This window comes from Parambassis ranga, chromosome 9, assembly GCF_900634625.1.
Source record: "Parambassis ranga chromosome 9, fParRan2.1, whole genome shotgun sequence".
Classification (NCBI taxonomy): domain Eukaryota; kingdom Metazoa; phylum Chordata; class Actinopteri; family Ambassidae; genus Parambassis; species Parambassis ranga.
In genome coordinates, this window is record NC_041030.1 from 1,005,783 (window position 1) to 1,029,556 (window position 23,774).

The following is a 23,774-nucleotide window of genomic DNA, read 5'->3' on the forward strand; positions in this document are numbered from 1 at the left end:
ATGTGAGCTGGAAGAGTGCAATATTTTTAATGGCTTCTTTCTTTCCTCACTTGCAGTTTGGCCTCATCCTTGTACCACTCTATGTCAGGAGGGGGGTCACTGTCAGCCAGGCACTCCAAGGTCAGGTGTCCATTAACTGGCACTGTCAGTGTCTTCACATCACCGGAGTCATGGAGAGTTGGCGGCACTGAAATGCATACAGTGACTTGTAAGCTATGGATCTCTCTGAGGTGAATGCGAAAAAGCCTCCATATATACAATATCCAGAAGAAACATAAAAGAAGAGCTGAGGATGGAACAGATTCACATAGATCAGGGGACAGCTATAAAAAGTCTTATGTTTGCAATAAAATAACACGTTTTGTTTTGCAACATTCAACAGGAGCAGCGAAGTGCTATTTTTTCACCACACATGATTCACACACTGTTTTGTGAGTCATCTGCGTGCTGTATGCATAATATGCAAAGAATAACACCATAAAGCTGCTGAAATAATCACAGCAGTTTAAACAGTGCAGTGTGCAACTGCACTTTTACAAGCATCACTTTATTCAGATGTGAACAGATAAAGTGAAGTGGAAGAGTACTGCACTGTACCATAAATCAATGCCATGTGTAATCACTCAAAACACATGGACTTGTCCTTGCACTGCATATATGTCATATTGCAAGCACAAAAGCACACTCAACATACATGCTGTGTAGATTTTCACTTCTACTCAGAACTTTATTCATCAAGTCCTAGATGGAGTAGGATATGAGTTAAAGGAGAGTGGGAACACGATGTATAGTATCTTTTATGACAAGCTAGTATCACCTTGGACTCGGACCCAGTGGTTTTTTCCATCCTCTCCGGCTAGACTGCTAGCCAAGCAGGTGTACAGACCTGCATCCTCAACCTTTAAAGAGACAGCATAAATCAGCTTAAGTGGTTCTTCCACCTACCAATTAAACTTCGTGTATAAAGATAAATGCTAATACTTTTCTGCATTAGCAGGATAGACTTCTTTCCACCCTTAAACCTAATTGTTTTTTTTTGCAGTCAGTCTGTAATTTACCTGAACTTTGCTAATCCTGACAAAGTGTCCATCTTGCTGAACAATATTGGTTCCTTCCAAGGGATGACCATCTTTGAGCCAGCTGAGGGTGGGAGGTGGGACTCCCACAGCGGAGCACTCAAGTTCAAGTGGGCTATCCACTGCTATTGTCAGCTCCTCTGGAGAGCTGGAGCTGAAAATCTTTGGGGGCTCTGGATTAGAAGGTAAAAATGTTACTGCTCAGTTTACACAAAGACTTTACCTTGCATACAATACTCAGATTATTTACCAAGCACAGTGAGGTTGAAGCTCTTTGTGCTGCTTCCAGCCTGGTTACTAGCCACACAGCTGTAGAGGCCTGCATCTGAGGGAGCCACATCAGGCAGCTGCAACCGTGTCTCCTGTCCATCTAGCAACAGATTGCGGTGGAGGGACAGCGGCTGGCCGTCCTTGGTCCAAGTCAGCGTGGGAGGTGGAACACCGCGTGCTTCACAGGTCAGTGTCACCAAAGATCCCTGGACTACAGTTACAGGCTCCACTGGTTCAACATGATCCACACCAGGGGGCACTGCGGACCAAAAATATGTATTATGAAATACACCATCATCTCCAACAATTATCGTCAAGTGGTTTGTTGTGATTGTACCTTGGACTTGGACATCATAAGTGAGCTCAGCCAGGCCAGCTCGACTGCGTGCCACACATGTGTAAACCCCAGAATCAGACAGCCGCACAGGAGAAATCCTTTCAACATAAAGACAAAGAACCTCAATTACCCCACTTATAAACATATATATATAAACATAACATTTTTTTACTAGACTATATTTTTCCTAACTGACCTCAGCAAAGAGTCTCCAGAAATGAGGCGAGTACGGGGAGAGAGGAGCAGTGGACGCCCATCCTTCATCCAGCTGATCTGAGGCAGAGGGTTCCCTGCTGCCCGACACTCCAGCGTCACAGCGCTGTCCTGCGTGACCTGCACCTCCCTGGGGACAGTGGTCTCACCAGAAATAGAAGGTGGAACTGTGACAAAAGCAAATTAAGTGTGAAGAAATCACTCTTGCACAGATATGTTGTGTGTATGAAATGTTAAAAACGCACCTAGAACAAAGAGGGTGTAGAGTTTGCTCTCCTGGCCGGCTGAACTGACAGCCAGACAGGTGTATGTCCCAGAATCCTCAGGACTCAGCCTCAGTAAAGTTAGAGTGCTGCCATCAGGGGTCACACTGCCAAACAATTCAGTTTATTCTTCTCATCCATTTACCAAGTATGATTTGTCCATCCGTTTCTAGCTGTCAGTATTACTTTCGCATCATCATTGCTGTAGTCATCCCACGATTTTCTCACAGACACTCACACACAGTCATGTGCTTTCTCTGGCTGAGGCTGCTGTAATGACTACATTCGCTTGTGAACAGCTGTAAAACAGCTGCTCCTACTGTTCTTCATCATGATATTAGGAAAGACACTATAAACCATTTCTCCACCATGCACACTGTCTTCTGTGATGATGATTCATTTTCTTAAATCTTCAGGAGTGGTGTATTGGTTGATTCTGGAATTGACTGGGTTGTTTTCAGCAACAAAAAGCGCTAAATGTGTTTATTTCCATCATTCTGATTACCTCACACATGGTGTGTGAATGACTTACGCAATGTGGCGGCTGTCCGATCCATTTATAGTCACTCCGTCTTTCAGCCAGCTGAGGTGGGGCGTTGGGATTCCATTCGCTCTGCACTCCAGTGTCAGTTCCTCTCCCACAGGTGCATTTACTTCAGATGGGTTGTCAAAATCCAGGATGGTAGGTGATACTAAATAGAACAAAGATCCATTTGAAATGATTCCTCTTAAAGGTGATGTGTAAAAATGTCAAGGATCAATAGAAAAGTGTCTTTACCCTGCACTGTGAGTGTGTAGTCTTTCTGCATCTGCCCCTCGCTGTTCTTGGCCACACAGGTGTAGGTTCCAGTGTGAGACAGACTGAGGGGACCCAGCTCCAGCCTGTTACCTCGAACTGACCACTGCCACTGCAGACTGCTTTCTGCAAGCAAACACATCTGCTTACTTAAGCTGTCACACATACTTGTCTAATTCCTGTGTCCATACCCTGTGTCCTCCTACCAATAGAGGTTCCATCTTTGAGCCATGTGATGCTGGGGACTGGAACTCCTGTGGCCTCACAGAGCAGGGCCACATGAGACCCCAGGGTATAATTTACTGACTCCTTAAGTGGGCCATCCAGGACAGGGGGAACTGCAGAAAAATTTTTTTAATTCACAAATGCTTCCACCCCTAGAGATATGTGCATATAGTGCTTATATGTGCAAACACTGCAAAAATATTCTTACTATGAACAGTTATTCTAAATGTCCTGTCCACCTGCCCAGCCACATTGGACACTTTGCAGGTGTAAGTGCCACCATCTGCAATCTAGGACCCAAAAAGAACACAAAGGACACAGTTTAAGCACAGACTGTAGACAAAGAGGAGACATGTCTCTTTTCTCCTGCATGTTTACACAAGCAAGAATTAGGTTAAAGAAAGGATGACTGCTCCATCTTGCATTCAAAATAAAAGTTACACATGTATACATTAATTTTGTCAGTAAACACTAGAAGTCAATGTGAACCCTGTGGAAAGCCACTTAAAGTATTTTTTACGAACTGTTTATGTATGACATTCCTCCTGACCTGAACTCCTATGATCTCCAGCTGGTGACGATCCATCTTCAGCCCATTCCCTGCAGCCAGTTGCAAACCATTCTTGTACCACGTGACCTCAGGCTCAGGAACGCCATGGGCTTCACATCGCAAAGTGACTGAGGAGCCGATCTGAGGGGTCACCAGGTCTGACTGTGGATCGAGCCGGGGTTTCAGGGTGGGCAAGACTGTGGGTTCACACATACAGAGAGAACATGATCTTTTTGAACTTGTGATTCACTTCAGAACTGTCCTCAGTCACAGCTGGATTGAGGTAAACATGTTCTCTAGCCTTGACAATGTTTTGAGATTTGATCATCTGTATATGTAGCTGAATTGTGCAGACGGGTCACCATGTGTTTGCTCACCATAAACACTGAGGAGAATACTCTTCTGGTCCTGTCCTGCTGAGTTGGTGGCTGTGCACACATACTGCCCTGCATCTTCCAGTCTCGCCCGGGGCAACTGTAGCATCTGGCTGCCTATAATACAGATTTTATGAAATCAAGGCTAGAATTAGATTATTTGAGTACTGCAGCTGACCGAGGGCTGACCTGGCAGAATGTGAATGCCAGAGCTGAAGTGGAGAACCTGGCCATCTCTGGTCCAAGTGATCTCTGGAGGAGGGTATGCTTGGACATCACACAGCAAAGACACCATATGATCCTTGATTACGCTCACCTCCTCCTCCTTAGAGCCAATTATCCTAGGAGGCACTGAAAGAGGATATGTTCTTGTTATAAACATCTTTAATATAAAGGGAAGTGCTAGTGCCTTGAGGTATGAACTTTGTTTTTTACCTTGCACTGTCAGACTAAAGAGCTTCTCAACTGTTCCAACCTTGTTCTCAGCTACACACAGATAGCCGGCCATGTCTGAAACCAGGACACTGAGGAGCTAAAAGCCAGGAGAGAGGGGTTACTCCTCAATAGAAAATGTCTCAGTCTTCAAGTCATTAATGGCTAACCTGAAGTTGTGTCCCATCCTTGCTGATGTGGTGCTGTGAGTCTGTGTGCACCGGCTGTCCATCTTTCAGCCAGGAAATGACTGGAGTAGGGTGTCCAGTCACATCACAATGCAGCACCACAGTGCTGTTGACCACTGCTCCTATTTCCTCTATAAACTCCTCCGAAGCTCCCATTACAACAGGAGGAACTAATGAGGTAAAACACAGCAGAGATCATTTCTATTTACATATATTTTTACATTCAGAGAAAAAACAAACCCACTAAAGGTTCCACTTTCGATGTACTAGCTTACCTAATATCTCCAGTTCAAAGTGCATGCGGTCTTCCCCAGCCTCATTAACCGCCTGACAAGTATACTTTCCAGCATGCTCCTTCTGCACTCGAGTGATTTGCAGCACTTGTCCACCTGAAAGGATAAAGTCATACATACAACAAAGGTGTCCACGTATATGTAGCATGGCAACCACACTGTTGGTCAAAGGATCAAACAGGAATTTCTGTCCTCTGACCTGGAAGTAGTACCACTCCGTCTGCAGAGGAGAGTTTTTGGCCATCTTTGTACCAGCTGAGCTTGGGTGGAGGAATAGCATTGCTCTCACAGGACAAGCTGACTGGATGACCGAGTACAACCTCTCGCTTCTCCACCATGTCCTCATCATCACTCTCATGTCCCAGACCCCAGGCGGCTTCTCTGTTAGGCACCCGGTGAAAGATTGGAGGAACTAACAAAGACAAAGGCACATTTGACATTTTAAAAAGTCTGACATCAAATTCTACCCAGCTGAGGTACACAGGATTAACTGAACATACCTTGAATGGTGACATGAAAGTCTCTCTTGTCCTCTCCTGCAGAGTTGGTGACCACACAGGTGTAATGCCCCTCATGAGACAGCATGGCATTCTCTATGTGGAGGAAGTAGCCACTATCCTGAATTCCAGCATGGGTGTTTCCACTCAGCAACTAAACACAAAGAAAAGACACCACATGATGCAACCAAACTGACGTAAGATTCAATAAAACAGGCAGCACATATAATATACGGAGCACTGTGTTTTATTTGTTGATGTTTAATCACTAGGTTCTTCTTGTATTTCTTTGCTATAGTTAACTTGCTTACTCATTACACACAATCTGGAGCTTGTGGGTGGCATAATTCTGTTGAGGCTGCTGTAATTCATACTGGTTGCCAGTAGAGGCTGATAGAGAACCTGTTCCATAAAAGTCACTTTTGAAATGTGCTGTTTTGTGATTCACAGCCTTTAAAGATGATATACAAACCTGTCCATCTTTGAACCAATGAACTTTGGGCTCAGGGAAACCTTTGGCCAGACAGGACAGAGTTAAAGTCCCGTTAATTCGAACTTTCTCTCCCTGATTACCAAATGAGGATGAAGAGTCCCCTTCTATTTGTGGTGGAACTGATGGTAAGAAAACAAACAATCAAATTGTGTCCCACAGACATCTCAGTCTCTGAGTGATATGAATGTCTTTTACCCAGAACAGTAAGAGAATACTGCTTGATAGCGGTGCCTGCTGGATTTGTGGCCCTGCAGGTGTAGAGGCCGCTGCTGCCTCCCTGTGCAGAGCCCAGTCTCAGAGCCTGCCCACCACGGGTGTATGTCAGCTGAGGAGTGGACACAATGGGCTGATTGTCCTTCAGCCAGGTGATGCTTGGTGCAGGCAAGCCCTCCACATCACAAGGGAGGACTGTGGGGAATCCCAGCACCACTGACACCTCTGAGGTGTCACCTGCCCCCCTGATGATGGGGGGAGCTGGAGAAACACACAGATGGTCCCATAATGTTTAACGGCCAGTTAAAGATTTACTGGCCCATAGCAGCAAAGAATGAATGGATCCACTGGGGATTGACCTGTTTTGTACCAGAGAACTGCTAAAGGACGTAATGTGCAGTACTTTGGGCAATTACAGCCCTGTTCAAAGAGAATTCAATATGCACTCACAGAGCCTGCAGTGTGGTGGAATTCAAATTACGATTCTGCAGAAGTTAGGCTTACACATTAAATGTGAATGAATTAAATGTTAGGTTCAACAGTTTTCCTTGTTAGACCAACGGAAAAACAGATCAATAATGTGTTATAATAAAGGATTTCGTTCAACCTTCAGAAGATTTAAACTGTTTGGGAGTGAGTAAAGTATGGACACCTTGCACTGTGAGTCTGAACTGGCGCATCTGAGTTCCTGCGTTGTTACTGGCCAGGCATTGGTAAAGCCCCTGATCCCTCTGTCTCACTGACTTCACCTTCAATACCTGGCCATCTTCCAGAAATTCCACATGAGGGTCCCCGTCACGGGAGAGAACCCTGGGCACAGCAAAAAAATGGAGGATATAAAATCAGTACAATGGGTCCATCCTGCACTGAGATCTGCGCCACTCTAGTAAAAACTGATGCTTACTCTCCATCACGGCTCCATTCCACTCTGGGTGCTGGTCTCCCACTGACTCGACACTGAAACTCCACCTCCTGACCTAGCACCACAGTTAACTCCTGCAGGTGGGCTGTTCCTGAGATCACTGGTGGAGCTGATAAACAACAGGTGTTTGCTGACCAGGTTACATTACATTGATGAAATATATGAATTTTTGAGATTTTTTGATTACACACATGGACCAGTCTACTGTCTGTTTTCTTTCTCTACCACTGTATACTTAGATATCAGTGTAAAAGCAGGTTAATGAGCTCACCTTGCACCTCTATATTATACTGTCTCTGAGCCTCTCCAGCTGAGTTATGAGCTGTGCAGGAAAACTGTCCTGCATGTTCAGGCTGAACTCTGTAGATCCTGAGAAGCCTGTTTCCATTCTGCAGATACACCCCAGGGCTGTCCACCTGGACACAGAGACAACAACTCAGTGTACCTGTGATTGTAATATTAGCCACTTGGTGGCATTGTCCAGCTAGAGATCCACAAGGTACAGTATTAACATGAAGCCTGGCTTTTCAGGTTTCAGAAGGATGCACTGACATGATGGCCATCTTTTGTCCAGGTAATTGTTGGAGAGGGAATTCCAAAGGCATCACAGCCCAAAGTGAGAGGCTGCTTCAGTGTAACAGTGAGATTCAGTGGCTGGCCATCATCTTGGATCTCTGGGGGTACTAAAATAGGACAAAAGAAAAGGATTCGTATCACAAGTGTTTAAAAAAAAACAGAAAATATTTAACTAAATTCTCACCGTTTACTTTTAGCCTAGTCTTTCTTTCCACAGATCCTGCCTCATTGGTTGCCACACACTTAAAGTCCCCGCTGTGGCTGGCAGATGCTGTGCTAATTATAAGAGCTCCATCCCTCGCCACAGAATACTCTAACTGTTCAGGGTGTATCTCCAGGCCATTCTTGAACCAGCGTACCTTTGGATGAGGTGAACCTGCAGGTGCATGAACAGGAAAAGGATTCTCAGAGAGTAATAAATGGGTTTTGTTCATCACTTTTGACAGAAAGAAATGTTACTTCAATCTCTCAGCTCCTCTACAAGAGAACTTAATGGGCAAGAAGCCCAGACTAGAAAAAGCCAGCTCTACATTTATCTATTGGACAGTGGGGCACCAGGGGAGGCTATGCCAAACTGGTTCTCTGAGTCCTTGAAGCCTGCAAAGCTTAAGATTTCAGGGTCAGGCTCACAAAGAAAAGAAAAACTGAAGAGATTTAAGATACATGATTTAAAAAATAGAAGATAGAATAGAAAGTATCATAAGAATAGTAAAATAAAAAGAGCAAGCAGTTCAAAGGCCACTAAGGAGCCTGAAACGGATGTGATTACTGGGTGGGAATGGACAAGAGGAGAAAAGTGGAATGAGGACAAGGTGAAGGATATTTGTACCAAGCACAACAAGACAACAGAGAAGAACAGAGAGGCACAGTGGACTGATCCAAATGCCACAGCTCTGTCTATTTACAGAGATGTCACATATGCAAAGCCCACAGATGAAGCAGGAAATCAAACGCAACACTCTCTCAACAACCCAAAAAAGTATTAGGCACAGAAGGTGCAGCACAACCGAAGGTGATGTTATTGTCTCGTGCCTCTCTGAACACATGTTTATAGTTAAGATGCTCTGAAGCAAATTCATTATCTCACTGCTGGAAGGAAATGCATACAGATGTTCTCTTTTAGTTGTTAACAGGTCTCATTAGTAGACTTTGAATATATTTGCTGGAGCTGACAAAGTCAGAGATTATCTCTTCCATGTGTTTCTCAAATAATTACCTCCATCAAATGCAATGTGCTTGAATTAATAATACCCTTCTGGCAGAGAGTGTACTTTATCTTGATCTCTAGAGAACAATGAGAGGATCCTTGTTTCCTGCTCCTGGCTGCCTCTCCAGGGTGTCAAGACCATCAAGCATTTCTGTATGAGCCCTGAGACCTGGTGCTGCCTGACTTGGATGGGAGAAGGGCCAGTGTGGTTTCATCTTCCTCCATCTTCCTGTGCTTCACGGAACACCTCAGACATCTCTGTCCTTTATCTGCCAGTGGCAGCCTGTAATTAGGATTCCTTTCCCAGCAGGCTCCCGACACTCAGGAAAGCAGATGTGGCTCACCGAGGCAGCCGGCAGACAGACGTTCCAGCTGTTGCTCTATGTTAGACACAGTCCTCACCTTATTTCCACATGCTGGTTACCATGGCACAACTCCACACAAACAATACCTGTTTGCACAGGCTATCACAGAGCAAGTATCTATCAGTGCACCCAGCAACTCCTGCTGTGTTTGATTAAAAAAGTGCTGCACCTTCTTACCATGTTACCTTGTTTTTACAAAGATGTTGGTGTGCTTTCCCCTTTTTAGAAGTGGGAATCTATGTTGATAGCAAAGCATTTCTTTGATGGAGCACAAATAAACATTTCTGTCCCACATTAGATTGGATCTTTCATAGAACCTGATATGATAAACCTGATAGAAGACACACACATTTTAGGCTCTAAAAACTTTAGTCACACACTGTAAATTGCACCTTTTCAGCCTGTTCTTGGCTGACGCAACTGTGTATCATTCTGTACCTTTAGCAGGGCAAGGGATTATGACCTTGCTGTTTGCAACTTTCTCCATGATAGCATCTCCAGGCTCTGCAAAGGATGGGGCCTCTGTGAAGGCAGAAAAAACAACATGGTAATTGCTCGCTCAAAGTGCAAGTGATAAATTAAAGGTGTAAGACGTGAGAGATCTCACAGTTACCTGTATCACCCACAGCCTGGCACACCCCTTATTATTATGTATATTTAATCAGTGAGATCAAGACTCTTTTACAGACACAGACAGCTACACAACTAGCATACAAAAGCAGCCAGACGACCAACAATCAAGTGGGAAAAAAGGATAAATAAATGTAATTACATGGGTCATAAAAAGTTTTCATCTGAGCACTTGATAATGTTTCCCATTCTACCATTAATAGTTGCTGGGTTCAGTGTCACACCCAACAGCATGTGACAAAGTGTGCTGACTCAAAAACAATCATTAAGTAGGGATTAGTGGAGCATCACAACTGTCCTGAATATGAGAAGTATTTCATATCCATGTGAACCTGAGCGAATGAAACAAATGGCATCTGAAAATCAGAGGGGTCATTGAATGTAATGTATTTATAATGTAAATTGTAATGGTCCAACACCACCCCATTTTTAAGCTTAAAGGGCCGTTTTTACCACAGTACCCATAAACAGTCCCTTACCCACTGGGTCACTATTCATGTATGTAAGGTCTACTAGTTAACAAATATTATGAAAAGAAAATGGAATATTCACCAAGAATTTCCAACTTGATCTCCAGAGTGTCCTGTCCAGCACTGTTGCTGGCCACACATTGGTAGATGCCCTGGTCAGTTTGGCTGACCCGGTGGATCTTGAGGGGTGTGACGTTCTTGACCCCAACAGGCTGCCTATTGTGAAACCAGCTGACCTCAGGACTTGGCTCTCCCTGAACCACACAAGGCAGGGTCACTGTTTGGCCTAGCAGGGCTTTCAGGAGGGAAGGTGCAGGTTGGATTCTGGGCTTCGCTGAGAACAAAAACAAATATCCTAAATGCAACAAATTACAGATGACATATTCACATGGAATGCATCAACATGACAGCATTTTAAAAACTTTCTAATGAAGCAGCACTGGGTTACCTTGAATGTGCAAATTGTAGCTTAGGGACACGTTGCCTGCTGGGTTTTCTGCAGTGCAGGTGTACAGTTTACTATCAATTAGGCGCACATCAGTGATCTTCAGAGAGCCTGAAGGCAAAACTGTGAACCTGGGAAGTGGTTAGGGGTCAAGAGGAAAGATATGGAGAAAATAACACTACAAGTCACCAAAGATACAAGCACTGTGTGTGGAAAGAAGTAGCACTCCTGTTTTGAAGTGATATTTTCCCTAGTCTCCTGTTTACATTATGGAGCATTCGTATGTTTATCTGATTAAAATATTTATGAAAAATGCTGCATATTTTAGTTAACAGAAATTTTGATAACAGCAAAATGCAAAAGATTTTCCCCAGATTTGATTTGTCCAGATTAAACACAAAGTATGAGAGGATGGGTTTGAGAGTGCTGATGGATATGAGCTAAATGGCACTAAATGGAGTCTGGACCTCAGCCAGTGCTTAGTAATCTCCCCAGTGAGTTGTTACTTTCACAATTATGATTGTGTGGGGTAATTACAGTGTAAAAGGGTAAGCTTGATCTGATGATATTACTGTGCGAAAGGTCATAGCTTTAAAAGGATCAATGTGTTTCATCCAGCAATGTGTGCATCAACCACTGTGTCTATCAGTACAGGGCAAGGGCGTAGGCTTGGCCTCAGTCCTCTTTCTGTTCACACCAGTCACTCTAGAGCTCTCTAGAGCTTTATATATATATATAAATAATCATTAATTCATAATAATTATAATTATATAGAATTATTGTTTATTGTCATTGCCATGACCACAACCTGCTGCTGCCATGCTTTGGATGGTTGTTTTCTCTACTGCTGAGTTTCTACTTGCAGCTATAGTCACTACGGCAAGTGAAAAAGGTTATATAGAGTGACAAAAAGGCAAAGTGAACCCGGTATGCGTTTGAGTTTGTTTAGAGGGCTGACGTCACTATACTTTGTTGGCACAGACGAACTAAAGGAAAAATTATTTACAGTAAATGAATAACAATTTTCGGACCAGTTAAGTGACAGTGGATAATTTCCCACAGCTACGCCGGTTAGGAAACTGGTCTAGAATATAAGCAGAAAATCAGACAAAATGAGTTTGAATACCAAGGAAATATTACGTTTGACCCTTTTCTGAGGACATACAGTGGCAGCCTACCACAGAACTTCTGTTCAGCACAACACACAGGCCTGTGCTCTCTTCGTCGTTCCTTCTACTTGCCACCACTTGATTCTCTTTGTGTTCGTCAATGTGAGGAGAATGTAAGCATGCAGCATGAATAACCCTAAGATAAGATAAGATAAGATAAGATAAAACTTTATTAATCCCGAAGGAAATTCTTGTCGCTCTAGCTCTGGAATACAGAATGCTGGCACGTCAAAAGTACAAAACATGACTACTAAAATTTTACTATTGAGTTCGCAAAAAATATATGAATAAATTCATATTTTTATTATATAAAAATAAATGCTAAATATTACTATTGGTTGTAACATGTCCCTGGTCTATATGCAAACCTATACCTGCCTGAGGGTTGGGAACGGAAAGTCTCCATGATCAATGATTTGTCCTTCTAACAGCAGCCATGTGGAAAGCACAGTTTATAACAAAAACAGCCACTCGTTACGCACAAAAAAGTGGACAGATGGTGGTGATCACATGCATTAACCTCCACGCCAAAAACATGATTTGTAGCAAAAACAACAGCAGCAGTTAAAGGTAGGTTAAACTAGTTAAATGTAGGTCAGCAACTTTAAAGGAATGAGTGGTAACCTAAAGTGTGCCAGAAGTCCAGCTGCATAAGTGCATAATATACAGAGATGTAACACACCTCTGTAATTTATATCAGACAAGTGTGTCTGCCAAGCAACTAAATTATAACAATAACATGTTCACGTAAGTGGAGACAAGCTGGAAGCACAAAGAGCTCTCTTTTTCAGCTGCACATATGGTGTAATATCACTGTCCCTCCTCCTCAAACAGCCGTAGGAGAGGCAGCAACATCTAACATTGGAACCAAATGACTGCCTCTGCAGTGCTGCTCGCCTGCGCTGTGCTGACACAAACACACAAGACGCGAACCACCCCTCTCACCAATCCATCACTCCCCGCATTGGTGTCAAGTCATCTGGATGCACGCAGTCTGGCACAATGACTAACTGGGACGAACTGGCCTCATCGGGATTAGATCTAGAATAAACAAAGCCCCTGACCCTGTCTTGAATATTTCTGTGACTTCACCAACCCCCGCCTGCAGTCTGCTAGTACTAAGCCGAATGGGACAAATCTTGCCGCCCACTAACTCAAGTTATTTCAACAATCAGCACCCCCTGGTCATTTCCTCTGACCTGCAGAGTGCTAAGAGAAGGGATCTCCCTTTACACAGTCTATTTCCAGGCCCTGCATATGCAAAGCATGAGCTGATGTGGGGGTTGTTCACAGAGATGTGTTATTCTCATCAGACAGGAGTAGTAAAGAGTCAGCATGTTGTTTTATTGCTGAAGCACCCCAGGGCATCCAAACATCAGGCAGACAGACCTTGTATCTCTTCCTCTGTCAGTTCGCTTTCCTCCCCTCTTCCTGGCACCCCCCACTCCACCCCCACTGTTTCCTTCTTCCTGGCCCCACACAAGTCATACTGTATCTGAGTCACCACAGCTTTCAAACCCCCTCTGTCATTCTTCTATCTACCCAAAACCATTCTGTCTGGAGTCTGGCCCAGGGAGTCTGTCTGTCATCTATTCAGCCTGTGTCTTTGAGTCAGGCAGCCTGTCTGCACCCAGAGTGACTACACATGAAAGCCAGGAATCAGGCAGCCATGGGACCAGATGTTCCTCTTCAGTTCATCCGGGGAGTAAAGCCCGCACACAGCTCTTCTCTGCACTGTCTAGCAGCCCTTCAAAGGGCATCAAGTCAACTCGAAACATTAGCACTAGCTTGGAAAAGCAGCACCCGAGCCCTGTGTAAAAGCTTAGTCAGATGCTGGCAAGGTCGCCAATAAGGTTAAAAATTTTGCATTGTCACTTGAAGTCTAACTGAGGAACTTCCTCTTACCCAGCTGTGACGGGAGGGATGGGGTGCCCATTTCTTCTCCATGTGACCTGTGGGGAAGGACTTCCTTGGGCCTCACACGGGAGAACAACTTCTGCCCCTACCTCTGCAGCCATCTTCACCGTGTTGTCGTGACCACTCACTCCCATTATTTTTGGCATAGCTTTAAAAGAGGGACAGAAAAAAACCACGTCAGCTCTTTATTTGACCTGCTTTGTATCTCTAAACAGGAAACTGTTGAACTATAAAAATCTGTGGACTGAGGTCAGACAGCGTTACATCAAACACCACTATGTTTGGGTGGCTGCTGTCAAACATTCCTTTGTCTTACTGTTGACACTGAGCTGGATCTCCCGGCTAGCGTAGCCCACAGGACTGGTGGCAGTGCACATGTAGATGCCTGCATCGTCAGCAGTGGGGTGGGGGATGTGCAGGTATCCGTTTGAGTCAGGCTGAAGAGAAGAGTGATCTCTGAGCAGAGGCTGCCTGCCCTGGAAGAAAAGCAGGTTTAACACCAGACAGGATCAATTGTAAATGCCTTCCACACAACAGTGCAGGAAAGCTAAGCTTCGTCTACGTTTTTACAACCAAAACTTTGATGTCTGATGTAATTACAGAGCACCTCTCGAACTCTCGATATACACACACAAGAACGCTGCCTGCTGTATATGCACTTGCTTTGAACATGAAATTGCTTTTGCAGATTCACTTTTATCTGGCAAGAAAATAAATGTACTTGACTATACTCTTGAGAAGAAACAAGGAAGACAAATCTGGCGCAGTTCAGCAACATAAAGGAAACAATAGCATGTTGACCTCTGTAAAGCAGGCTGTACTTTAGGGTTTTTCTTTTTGCCGTGTGTGTGTTTTCTTCATGGAAACACCAAATCATATTCTTAATGGCTGCAATTGATAAATCCACTCCACTCTATAAGGACTGCTGTAGTCTGTGTCAAAAACAATAACACCTGATGATAGTTCATATTTTGCATGAATATACAATATGATGGCTCAGCACCAGTTCTCCTCCTCATATGCTGCACTGAAAGGTGACAGAGGAAAGGTTTTAAATAGAATGTTAAGGTACAATAAAATACTGAGTGTTTTCTCAGCTAAGCAGCAATATGGTAAAGTTGCCATGGTTACATCATCCCTGGTCAGGTTAATCAAACCTTGATTGCAGTGCTATTCCTGTTGGTGTTTTAAGAGTGTTCTGACAAATGAAAGAAAAGATCTGAAGGGGAATGCTAATAGGACAAAAATACATGATTTATGTAAATGTAATCCAGACTTGTAATTATGCATCAAAATGCTCTTTTAATTGAAAAAAGTTTAAATTGATTTTTTGAGGGATAATAAATATTACAACAATGCATTATGACTTTTGTTATTGCCATTATCCTCACGATGCTGGTTTACAGGTAGAAGGTCAATGCAGTTTGAGTAACTGTAAGAGTATTATTTACAGGTTAGTGAGGTGGTGATTATGAGTATTATGAGTGTGCAATGTTATCAACCATATAAGGCAGTCATATACTGTATGTAAGTTTGTAACCCACACTTTTATTCTATGTTTTTGTGTAAAATAATAATGGGTCTTTGTTTAGGCAAATAAAACATCTGACTTTGTACATTATTTATCTAGCAAAAATGAAGCCAAAAAGAAAAAGAAAACAAGTGGACAGTACTAAGCTCCCTCTCACTGCTTCCATAGGATTCATCAGTCTTTGATGAATTGATCATCAGGTGTATTTTGACAGGTGTGTGTTAACACAATGACAAGAGGGAAACTGAGAAACAACTGTTGCTGCACATCCACCTGGAGAACTATTTCAAACTATTTGGAGTTCAATGTTCTACAGTGAGAAAGATCTCACAAAGATGTCACAATCTTGCCAGTTCCAGCAAATTCGCCCCAAGATCAGACTGTGTACAATACAAATACAATACACCCCCCCCCCTACACACACACACACAAAAAAAACCCAAGAGCTACATGTCAGAGCCTACAGGCCTCAGTAAGCATGTTTAATGTAATGACCTTGACAGCACAGACGAAGAACAAGACTGGACAAGTTAGTTTGAAGGGTTACCAGGAGACAGACTATTCTGTCTAAAACCTACATGGATCACAGAACTGCATCTGAACAAAGCACCTATGGTCAGATGTGACCAACGTGGACTTGTTTGGTCTTAATGATCACCACCATGTCTGCTGAAAACCAAACACAGCATTTCAGCAGAAACACCTCATACACACTGTCAAGCACGGTGGTGGAGGACTGATGGTTTGATCTTGTTTTACAGCCACAGGATCTGGACACCTTCTAATCAAGTAAACAGAGTTTATGTATTATGGTTGCAATGATGTAACAGTGCACAATTGACTATAGACAAGAGATTGAAAGTGTAGTAGAAGTGTAAATGTCATGTATTTTACCATGCACATGTATGTTTGTTTCTTCTCTTTTCAGCTGTCAGGGGTCGCCACAAAAAACAATTTGCTTCCAGATTATGTTGTATGTATATTCACTTCCATTCAGGCTATTTTATGCTAGCTAGCTATAAAGGGAAATGAAGTTCTGCTGCTTACACCCCTTTTCTGAAAAGGGCTATACCTTTCCTCCTGATGCTATGGCTACCCCAGTTAGGCCAGAGAAGAGACCCAATATACAGTAGCTAGTAGTGAAAGCAATGAGTTCACTCATATAGCTTAAACTAGCCCAGGATAAGGGCTTATCCTCAAGATATCTCAAGGAGCTGCAACAAATTGTTCACTCAGGTCTACAGACACTGGAACTGGAACCCATTTTGTTTGAGTGTAATGGGATTGATATAACTATTTCAAAACTATCCATGATGATAAATTTTAGGCTAAACAGATGCCAAATGTGACCCACACTAGATAATGCTGTGGGAATTAGAGCTAACCAATTAGTCATGCATGAGTTTATGGGGTGCAGCCAAAGCAATCATTAGAAGAAGTAGATGTGTGCAATAAGTCTGACATCCTACCTTGGACCAGACAACATCTGGCTTGGGAACTCCGCTGGCCTCACATGACATTGTGATAGCTACACCCTCATTGGCTATGTAGTGGTACGGACCAGCATGGATCTCTGGGGGCACTGTGGAAGAGAAGTAGGTCATAAAACACAGCTGTGTGCCTGACCATGAAGAAATGGTCCACAGAATTATCACTGGCCTCAGCCAGCCAGCACTGTCATTGTTAGAGGCATGTCTTCATTAGTCGTGATGAACTGTGTTTTTACCTGCCAATGAACAAATTGAGACCATTCATCAAAGCAGAGTAAATGAACCCTCTCAGTATGATGAGAGCAAGTGGTCAAGTCATAGACTTATTGTTTTTCATGCTGAGCTAGCATATTTTGACTGTCTATACCAGTGAGAAACTTACAGGAGTTTCCTGACACTTTTGGAAATGTTAGGAAATAATAAATACATAAATAAATAAAGCTTGAACCATAAAATTTTAGGTTAGCTTAGCATAGGAAATGCAAACAGGGGGAATCAGCTAGTCCAGTTCATCATACAGAGACAGGTTATTCGCCTGGATTCCACTCTTGATTCTAAGCAAATAAATGTGCCCTCCTGTACGTCTTCAAAGCAAATACGCCTTTGAAATTGCTGACCATTCCTCCTACCTTGGACCTCCAGGGTGATTGTGATGTTCATGGAGCCTGCTACATTCACTGCAGTGCAAACATATGTCCCACCGTCCTCAGGGGTGGCTCTTTCAATATGCAAACTGCCATCACTCCTCGAAAACATCCTCCCATTCAGCTGAACCTTTGCACATGAACAAAACCATCAAAACCAGGACCTCGGGTGTGATCCGTGTTAGAGACATATTCGAGTAATTCAGCCTCACAGGTCTTCCATTGTGGGACCAGTGTCTTTGTGGTAGAGGTATTCCATCCAACAGCATGCAGGGAAGACTAAGGGACTGGCCAATACCAGTGGTGATGATGGGGGCAGTTTGGGCCAAGAGAGGGGGCTCTGCAAGCAAGAGAAGACAAATACTAAACAAGTGCAGCGATAAGTTTAATGCTATGTGTGGCTTTGGAGGGCTTGCTATGTTTTTTGTCCTAATGATGTCACAAAAATAGCATAAGCAAGCCTACCCAGTCCAGTGACACTAACGCTGGCCTCAGATTTGATGGTTCCAAACTGGTTCTTGGCCTCACAAATGTAAAGCCCTTCATCATCCAGCCAGGCACCTACATTCAAACACACATTATCAGAAGCAGCATCTTCACACTCACTTATACAGGAAACGTCATCAGAAAAATAAGTCAATGCTAGTAGCAGTTCAGACCTCTACTCAATAACAAGTGGTATTATTGGTCTGACTGTGCTGTAATTAAGAGATAAAAATAGAAGATAACAGGATTAATGGGTTTGGCTCAGCTGCCTACCTCCTGACACATTTGCCCCATTCCCAGGAGATCGCATGCTCAAGGTTTAACAAGTCATTCAGTTTTTGTGTTTAGATAGATGGGAGAATGTTAAAAGAGGTGATGACAGGACATTAAAGTGAATTGAGGAGCAGTGTGGCACAAGAGACATCTTCTAAACAATAACATGTAGGAAAGGAAAAAAAGCCATCTGCTACAGATTGAGCTAACTGGGTCAGAAAGCAGCCCCGTAAATGAATACATGGACAGAAGCAGTCCATACAAACATGGCGAGTCCTTTGCAATATTATATTATCCTACACACACTAAGCACTCAGAAGCACAGAGGATCAAAGGGAAAGTGGCTGAGGTTATTTATATTAAAGACTAAAAAGTCTTCATTTGAATTCCCTTAACCCTGATGAGCAGTCTCACAAAAAGGGGCATCTAATTTGGCTAAAGGTGATTTAGGCTATTTTAGGTAAATCTTTCACACACTTTCCCAGTGGTAATGATATCCTTTGGCTCCCATCACTTAGGAAAATGTTGAATTTGATATGAAAGGCTGCTCCTCCTCTATATATACTCCTTTAGAAAATGTGAGACCATGAGAATGAAACCATGCAGCTGCATGAGCCTGCAATGCAGCCCAAAGCTCTTTTCTGAGATTGTGTTTCATGGATAACTCACTCCGGATTAGAAGATGTCCATTCTCCAGCTGCATTGTTCTACTGTGGCCGTCTGTTCTGGTAAGAATCTGTCTGCCATCCTGTCTGCGCCAGGTCACCGTCGGGAGAGGGAAACCACGGGCGGCGCAGGGCAGGGTGATATTCTGTCCTACACTGGCTGTCATGTCAACCGGTGCCTCAGAGAACAAAGGACCCACTGTGCAAGGAGTGGTACAAGACGAGTTTTCCTTTGTGTAAAATTGGGAGAAAATATATAATTTTATGTGGCAATGTCGTCTCACCTCCAACCTCCAGATTGACAGTGCCAGCAGAGGTTCCAGCAGCATTGCTAGCCACACAGCTGTACTGACCAGCGTCGACCTCCTGCACCCCTCGGATGTGCAGGGTCCCATGGCGAACGTCGTGCTCAACAAAAGGAGCTGAGCCCACCTCAAACTCACCTAGGAACACAAACCTGCATTAAACCTGCTGGCCTAAAACAAGAACACCTGCACATTTATTCTAATGTAGACAGTGTGTGGCATTAACCTACCTTTAAACCAGTGCACAAGGGGAGAAGGAACACCTGCTGCTTGGCACTTCAGAGTTGCATCACCACCAACAGATACAAGTACAACCTGCTGTACCACTGTTATTATTGGTGCCTCTGGAAGACAAAGAGGTGGTGGGGGTGGTGGTGGGGGGATTATCTCAGTATTTCTTTTAGTATAGCACTTTTTCATGCAACCCAACAGTAATATTGGCTTAAACCAGCAAAAATCTAGGGAGAAACTGAGGTGAACTATGCTTACACTCTACACTCAGGCAGCTGAGCTGATCTATCTTGCAGGGCTTTCACTGCTAAGACAGATCAGTGTTGTTAAAAGTGACATTCAGAGACAAAAAATGTGTATAATACCAGCATGCCCCAGGAAGAGGGTGTCACAGTTCATCTGTGTTAAGGTTTCTGTCAAGCTCTCACTGACAGCACTGACAGTAATTTCAAGCCTGCAACTGTCAGCACTCATAAAACAAGATGAGAAATATCTTATTGTTGGAGACAGAGCTATGTGTACTCCTCTCAAAGGTAGACTCGTACTGGATAACTATCTTCACTACAATTTTCAAAATCACTTGAAGTACTATTGAATGACAGAAGAATTTAACTTGTCCTCACATCGCCATCCTCAACCAGATTTACCTGCATAGGTAAGCGATGCGGACTGAGAGGCAGTCCCAGCCTCATTGGTTGCTTGACATGTGTAGTTCCCAGCATCCTCTGGGAGGGCCCCTCTAATGATCAGAACTCCATGCTGGTCCATACTCAACCTGAACCATTCAAACAAAACTCATCTTTGTTGACATTTTGAAACTGAAATTCATCTCTATGTCTGGCTGCTGCTGATGGCCATCATGGGAGAAATCTCTATTTAAATATGTATTTGGTGTAGACATATAAAATACTTGTGGTTTGGAAAGACAATTTCACATCAGTAGATGTAAACTCCCAAAGCAATGCAAATGAGATGTGGCAATCATGCATGTCGTAAAGTGGAATGTAATGACTCTCTCAGTCCTCGGTGCCGGAGGTGTTGAGTGGGCTGAGAGCTCCCTTACCTCAGCCGATTAGTTAGGAACATGTTTCCATGGCTCCAGAGAAGTTGGGGAGGGGGGGAGCCGGACGCTGAGCAGACCAGGCGGATCTCATCCCCTCGGGAGAAAACCTGGGTCTGTGGGTGAACTACCACAGAAGGAGCCTCTAGGATTGGAACAAACATAGACAAAAAAAAAGTTGACGATGACTCAGGACCTTGTCATGGCTCCATGATGTCATTTATAACTTCCCAATCACTGGTTTAACAACAGTTACCATGATGCTGTGGGCTGTCGTGCAATTACCAAACACTCTCTTATGTCTGACATCATGACTACAAGAACAGTGAGGACAAGTTTCACATTTATTTGGCTGTGTTTCATTAGAAACATCTGAGTTCATGCCCACAATAGAAGCCACACTTTTCAACATGCATCAGCTTTGGCTGAAGAGACATTTTTTTTCTGTTGAGGAAGTGGCTCAATCTGACTGCAAGTAGGTTAAGGATATAATGGAAACCAGATGACAGGGGCCATAGAGGAGCCATGAGGCCCCTGGTGTGTTAAGTGTTTAAGCAGATGACCTGCAGGGTTTCATCCTACCATACCTGGGACAAGAAGCCACACGGTGATTCTGTTGTTTCCATGAGCATTGGTGGCTATGCAGTGATACTGTCCAGCATCCTGAGTGTGTACCCCACTGATCTGCAGGGAGGAGTCAGGCAGCAGCCTCATTCTTCCAGTGCGGGCCCAGATAGTACGACCCGCTCTTTGCCAGGTCAGGTTGTGGCGCATGGAACCTTCCACCTGGCAAGACAGCACAGCCACGCTTCCCACAGAGGAGGTCACATTCACTGCAGGCTTCAAAACCGGAGGAGGCTCTGTTTTAATATACACACAGCCAAAACATCAAACAGGTGATATCAGTAACCAAACAGAGCAGAAATAGTGTCCTCTTTAAAACAAATGTTTGTGCTGGAGTGCTTGTTTCAGGTTTTGCTGTGTGCAGCATGCCAAAGGACTGAGGTGTCGTGTGCTTGCAGTGCAGTGCCATACCTCTGACAGTTAACTGTGTTACAGCTCGTCCCTGTCCTGCACTGCTCTGTGCAATGCACTCATACAGGCCTTCATCCTCGGCTGACGCTTTAGCAATCTCCCACGATGCTGTGGCAGAGTTCCTAATGCAAAGACATGCTTGGTCTGTTTGTTGCAGTACGACAATAGAAACAGGATCCTATTTTGTGTCAGATTCAATTAGTGTCTCTGGCACACACACACAGAATAGTTTTCATCACATGCCACTTTATGAATATAATTCAAAGCAGAGCATCAACACAAAAAGAATAGGTGCTTTGTTCATTTTTCAAGATGACACAATTGTTCACAAAATTGACTGTGTATACTCTTTTATGACAAGTGAGCCAATAAAATGCAAGAGTCAGGCAGCACTAATACTTTACAGACGTGCTCACTGGTAAGTGTAGTGAGTGACTTAATTAGTGTTATTAGAGCAGGTAATGGGAGCACGAGGCTGAAGGAAGGTGAGCCAAATGTGCTGTGCAAACAGAGGATTGACTCACTGAAAGAACTTCTCCTCTCCCAGCGTAATCCCACTTCTGCTGAATCTTAGCCTGTAGGGAACATCACTCCGCACTGAGCAGCCAATCACGGCTGGCTGCATATAAAACCCCCTCACCACATCATGCATGCGCACAGCTGGGGGATCTACACAAGGGAGGAAACAAAGGTCAGAGGTCACCACAGAGATTGATGAGGTGAGAGAAGCTGCTGATATACTACATCAGCGAGAAGAGTCGTCTTGCCTGGAATGATGTTAGTGTAGGAGACACTGGATAGCCTCTGGAAGCGGTAGCCCTCCTCATCTTTGCCTGTTACCTTGATGAAGAAGTTCTGGGGAGGAGTGCGGAACTCTGGGAGACTCCATAGCCCTTGTTGGCCAAGGTCAGAGGGTAGAGGTACAGGGATTGTGCGCAAGGAGCGGCCTGAGCCTGACACGAGCTCCACATGGCTCAGATGACCCGGAGGCTTCAGGCCGGTGCAGTTAAGCAAAACATGGGCTGGAAGTCCTGGCAAGGGAAAAAAGGAAACACTGTCATGAAGTCAGCTCCTATACATGTCCTCAGTCAAATGATACTCAAGATTTCCTGCACCTTTTATTGGTCTCTCTCTGGTGTGGTTGAACTCTGAAACAGGTACACTGGAAAATCCAGCCCGGAAGTCTAAATTGCTGACCCCTGTCACCCTCAGAGTATGACGCCCACTGCAGCTCACCTTAAGTAATAGCATTTAGTTAGCTTACATGTCATAAAAAAGAAAGATTTACGGATTATTTACCTTCAGTTTCCAGGCTCCAGGTCTGGGAAACTTAAGGTTGATGATACGTGCAGAATTGGGAATATTTAAAAGTTCTTTGAGGCCCTGAGCTTCACCAACTACCCGCCCTGGAAAAACCAAACAAGCTTTAGAAATGATTCCAATGAAAAAATACTATACTAATAGATGGAAACCGTATAAATATGCTGTCTACCAAAGGGATCGCTAAGCTCGATTTGTGGTGCCGGTCCACTGACGGACACAGTGACCTCTCTGAGGCTGGGGTCAAAGGGCACTTCCCACTTGTTTTCCTGGGCACTGTCATGGTTGGAGGACAGCAGGTGGACCTTCATAGCCTGGACTGTCTCCTCTACCCACTTTAAAACCTGGCATGAGCAGAAAAACAGCATTACAAAAGCAACCAAGCATCATGTCATGCTGGAAAACACACACTCATCAGCACACACAGCACACAAACAGAGGTTTCCCTTCTCAAAGACAGGTGGCCTTTCACTGAAAACTCCTTTCTAAACCTGCTCTTTGTCTTAAGACTGTTCTTTCATGGTAAAAGTATTCCTCAGAGGGATTTGGCCTAAACAAAGGAAAAGTGAAACAGCCCAGCTGTCAAACATACAGTTTTCTGCACTTTCAAGCATGTATTCCCAGAAGACTGTCTCTCACAGTGGAAGTCTGTCAGGCACCTTTCCTGCAAAACAGCTCTCATGAATCATACCCCAAATCTGATTCCACAGAGGACAAAGCAGAGTCCCTTTGTTGTGGGAATAACTTAACTGCATATTAAGCAGTATTAACCTGACTAATATGAAATTGTAGAGAGAAATAGCTGCATCTAAC

The 23,774-nt window shown here is 43.9% G+C and overlaps 1 protein-coding gene across 2 annotated transcripts in view; it reads right to left on the reverse strand.

The window, feature by feature from the left end:
* Positions 1-23,774, reverse strand: part of hmcn2 (hemicentin 2) — a 40,286-nt gene that overhangs the window by 10,775 nt on the left and 5,737 nt on the right. Inside the window, exons 5-51 of one of the 2 annotated variants that reach the window (XM_028414153.1) lie at positions 23,134-23,305; positions 22,941-23,047; positions 22,757-22,877; positions 22,409-22,672; positions 22,166-22,310; positions 21,642-21,763; positions 21,194-21,466; positions 20,610-20,751; positions 20,194-20,321; positions 19,546-19,659; positions 19,295-19,453; positions 19,015-19,209; positions 18,052-18,147; positions 17,799-17,926; positions 17,572-17,716; positions 16,922-17,034; positions 14,238-14,397; positions 13,910-14,069; positions 10,839-10,966; positions 10,473-10,724; positions 9,729-9,812; positions 7,903-8,094; positions 7,695-7,825; positions 7,414-7,558; positions 7,125-7,251; positions 6,873-7,030; positions 6,203-6,481; positions 5,987-6,126; positions 5,518-5,668; positions 5,217-5,429; positions 5,000-5,113; positions 4,707-4,894; positions 4,540-4,636; positions 4,294-4,455; positions 4,108-4,221; positions 3,731-3,927; positions 3,389-3,470; positions 3,162-3,293; positions 2,938-3,081; positions 2,692-2,851; positions 2,142-2,266; positions 1,880-2,063; positions 1,684-1,781; positions 1,327-1,605; positions 1,059-1,249; positions 818-899; positions 51-187 (exon numbers count right to left, since the gene is read on the reverse strand). In XM_028414153.1, the coding sequence (XP_028269954.1) occupies positions 51-187; positions 818-899; positions 1,059-1,249; positions 1,327-1,605; positions 1,684-1,781; positions 1,880-2,063; positions 2,142-2,266; positions 2,692-2,851; positions 2,938-3,081; positions 3,162-3,293; positions 3,389-3,470; positions 3,731-3,927; positions 4,108-4,221; positions 4,294-4,455; positions 4,540-4,636; positions 4,707-4,894; positions 5,000-5,113; positions 5,217-5,429; positions 5,518-5,668; positions 5,987-6,126; positions 6,203-6,481; positions 6,873-7,030; positions 7,125-7,251; positions 7,414-7,558; positions 7,695-7,825; positions 7,903-8,094; positions 9,729-9,812; positions 10,473-10,724; positions 10,839-10,966; positions 13,910-14,069; positions 14,238-14,397; positions 16,922-17,034; positions 17,572-17,716; positions 17,799-17,926; positions 18,052-18,147; positions 19,015-19,209; positions 19,295-19,453; positions 19,546-19,659; positions 20,194-20,321; positions 20,610-20,751; positions 21,194-21,466; positions 21,642-21,763; positions 22,166-22,310; positions 22,409-22,672; positions 22,757-22,877; positions 22,941-23,047; positions 23,134-23,305 (7,230 nt within the window). Of the gene's footprint in view, positions 1-50; positions 188-817; positions 900-1,058; positions 1,250-1,326; positions 1,606-1,683; positions 1,782-1,879; positions 2,064-2,141; positions 2,267-2,691; positions 2,852-2,937; positions 3,082-3,161; positions 3,294-3,388; positions 3,471-3,730; positions 3,928-4,107; positions 4,222-4,293; positions 4,456-4,539; positions 4,637-4,706; positions 4,895-4,999; positions 5,114-5,216; positions 5,430-5,517; positions 5,669-5,986; positions 6,127-6,202; positions 6,482-6,872; positions 7,031-7,124; positions 7,273-7,413; positions 7,559-7,694; positions 7,826-7,902; positions 8,095-9,728; positions 9,813-10,472; positions 10,725-10,838; positions 10,967-13,909; positions 14,070-14,237; positions 14,398-16,921; positions 17,035-17,571; positions 17,717-17,798; positions 17,927-18,051; positions 18,148-19,014; positions 19,210-19,294; positions 19,454-19,545; positions 19,660-20,193; positions 20,322-20,609; positions 20,752-21,193; positions 21,467-21,641; positions 21,764-22,165; positions 22,311-22,408; positions 22,673-22,756; positions 22,878-22,940; positions 23,048-23,133; positions 23,306-23,774 lie in introns of both variants that reach the window. The other variant, XM_028414152.1, reaches the window with a different exon arrangement.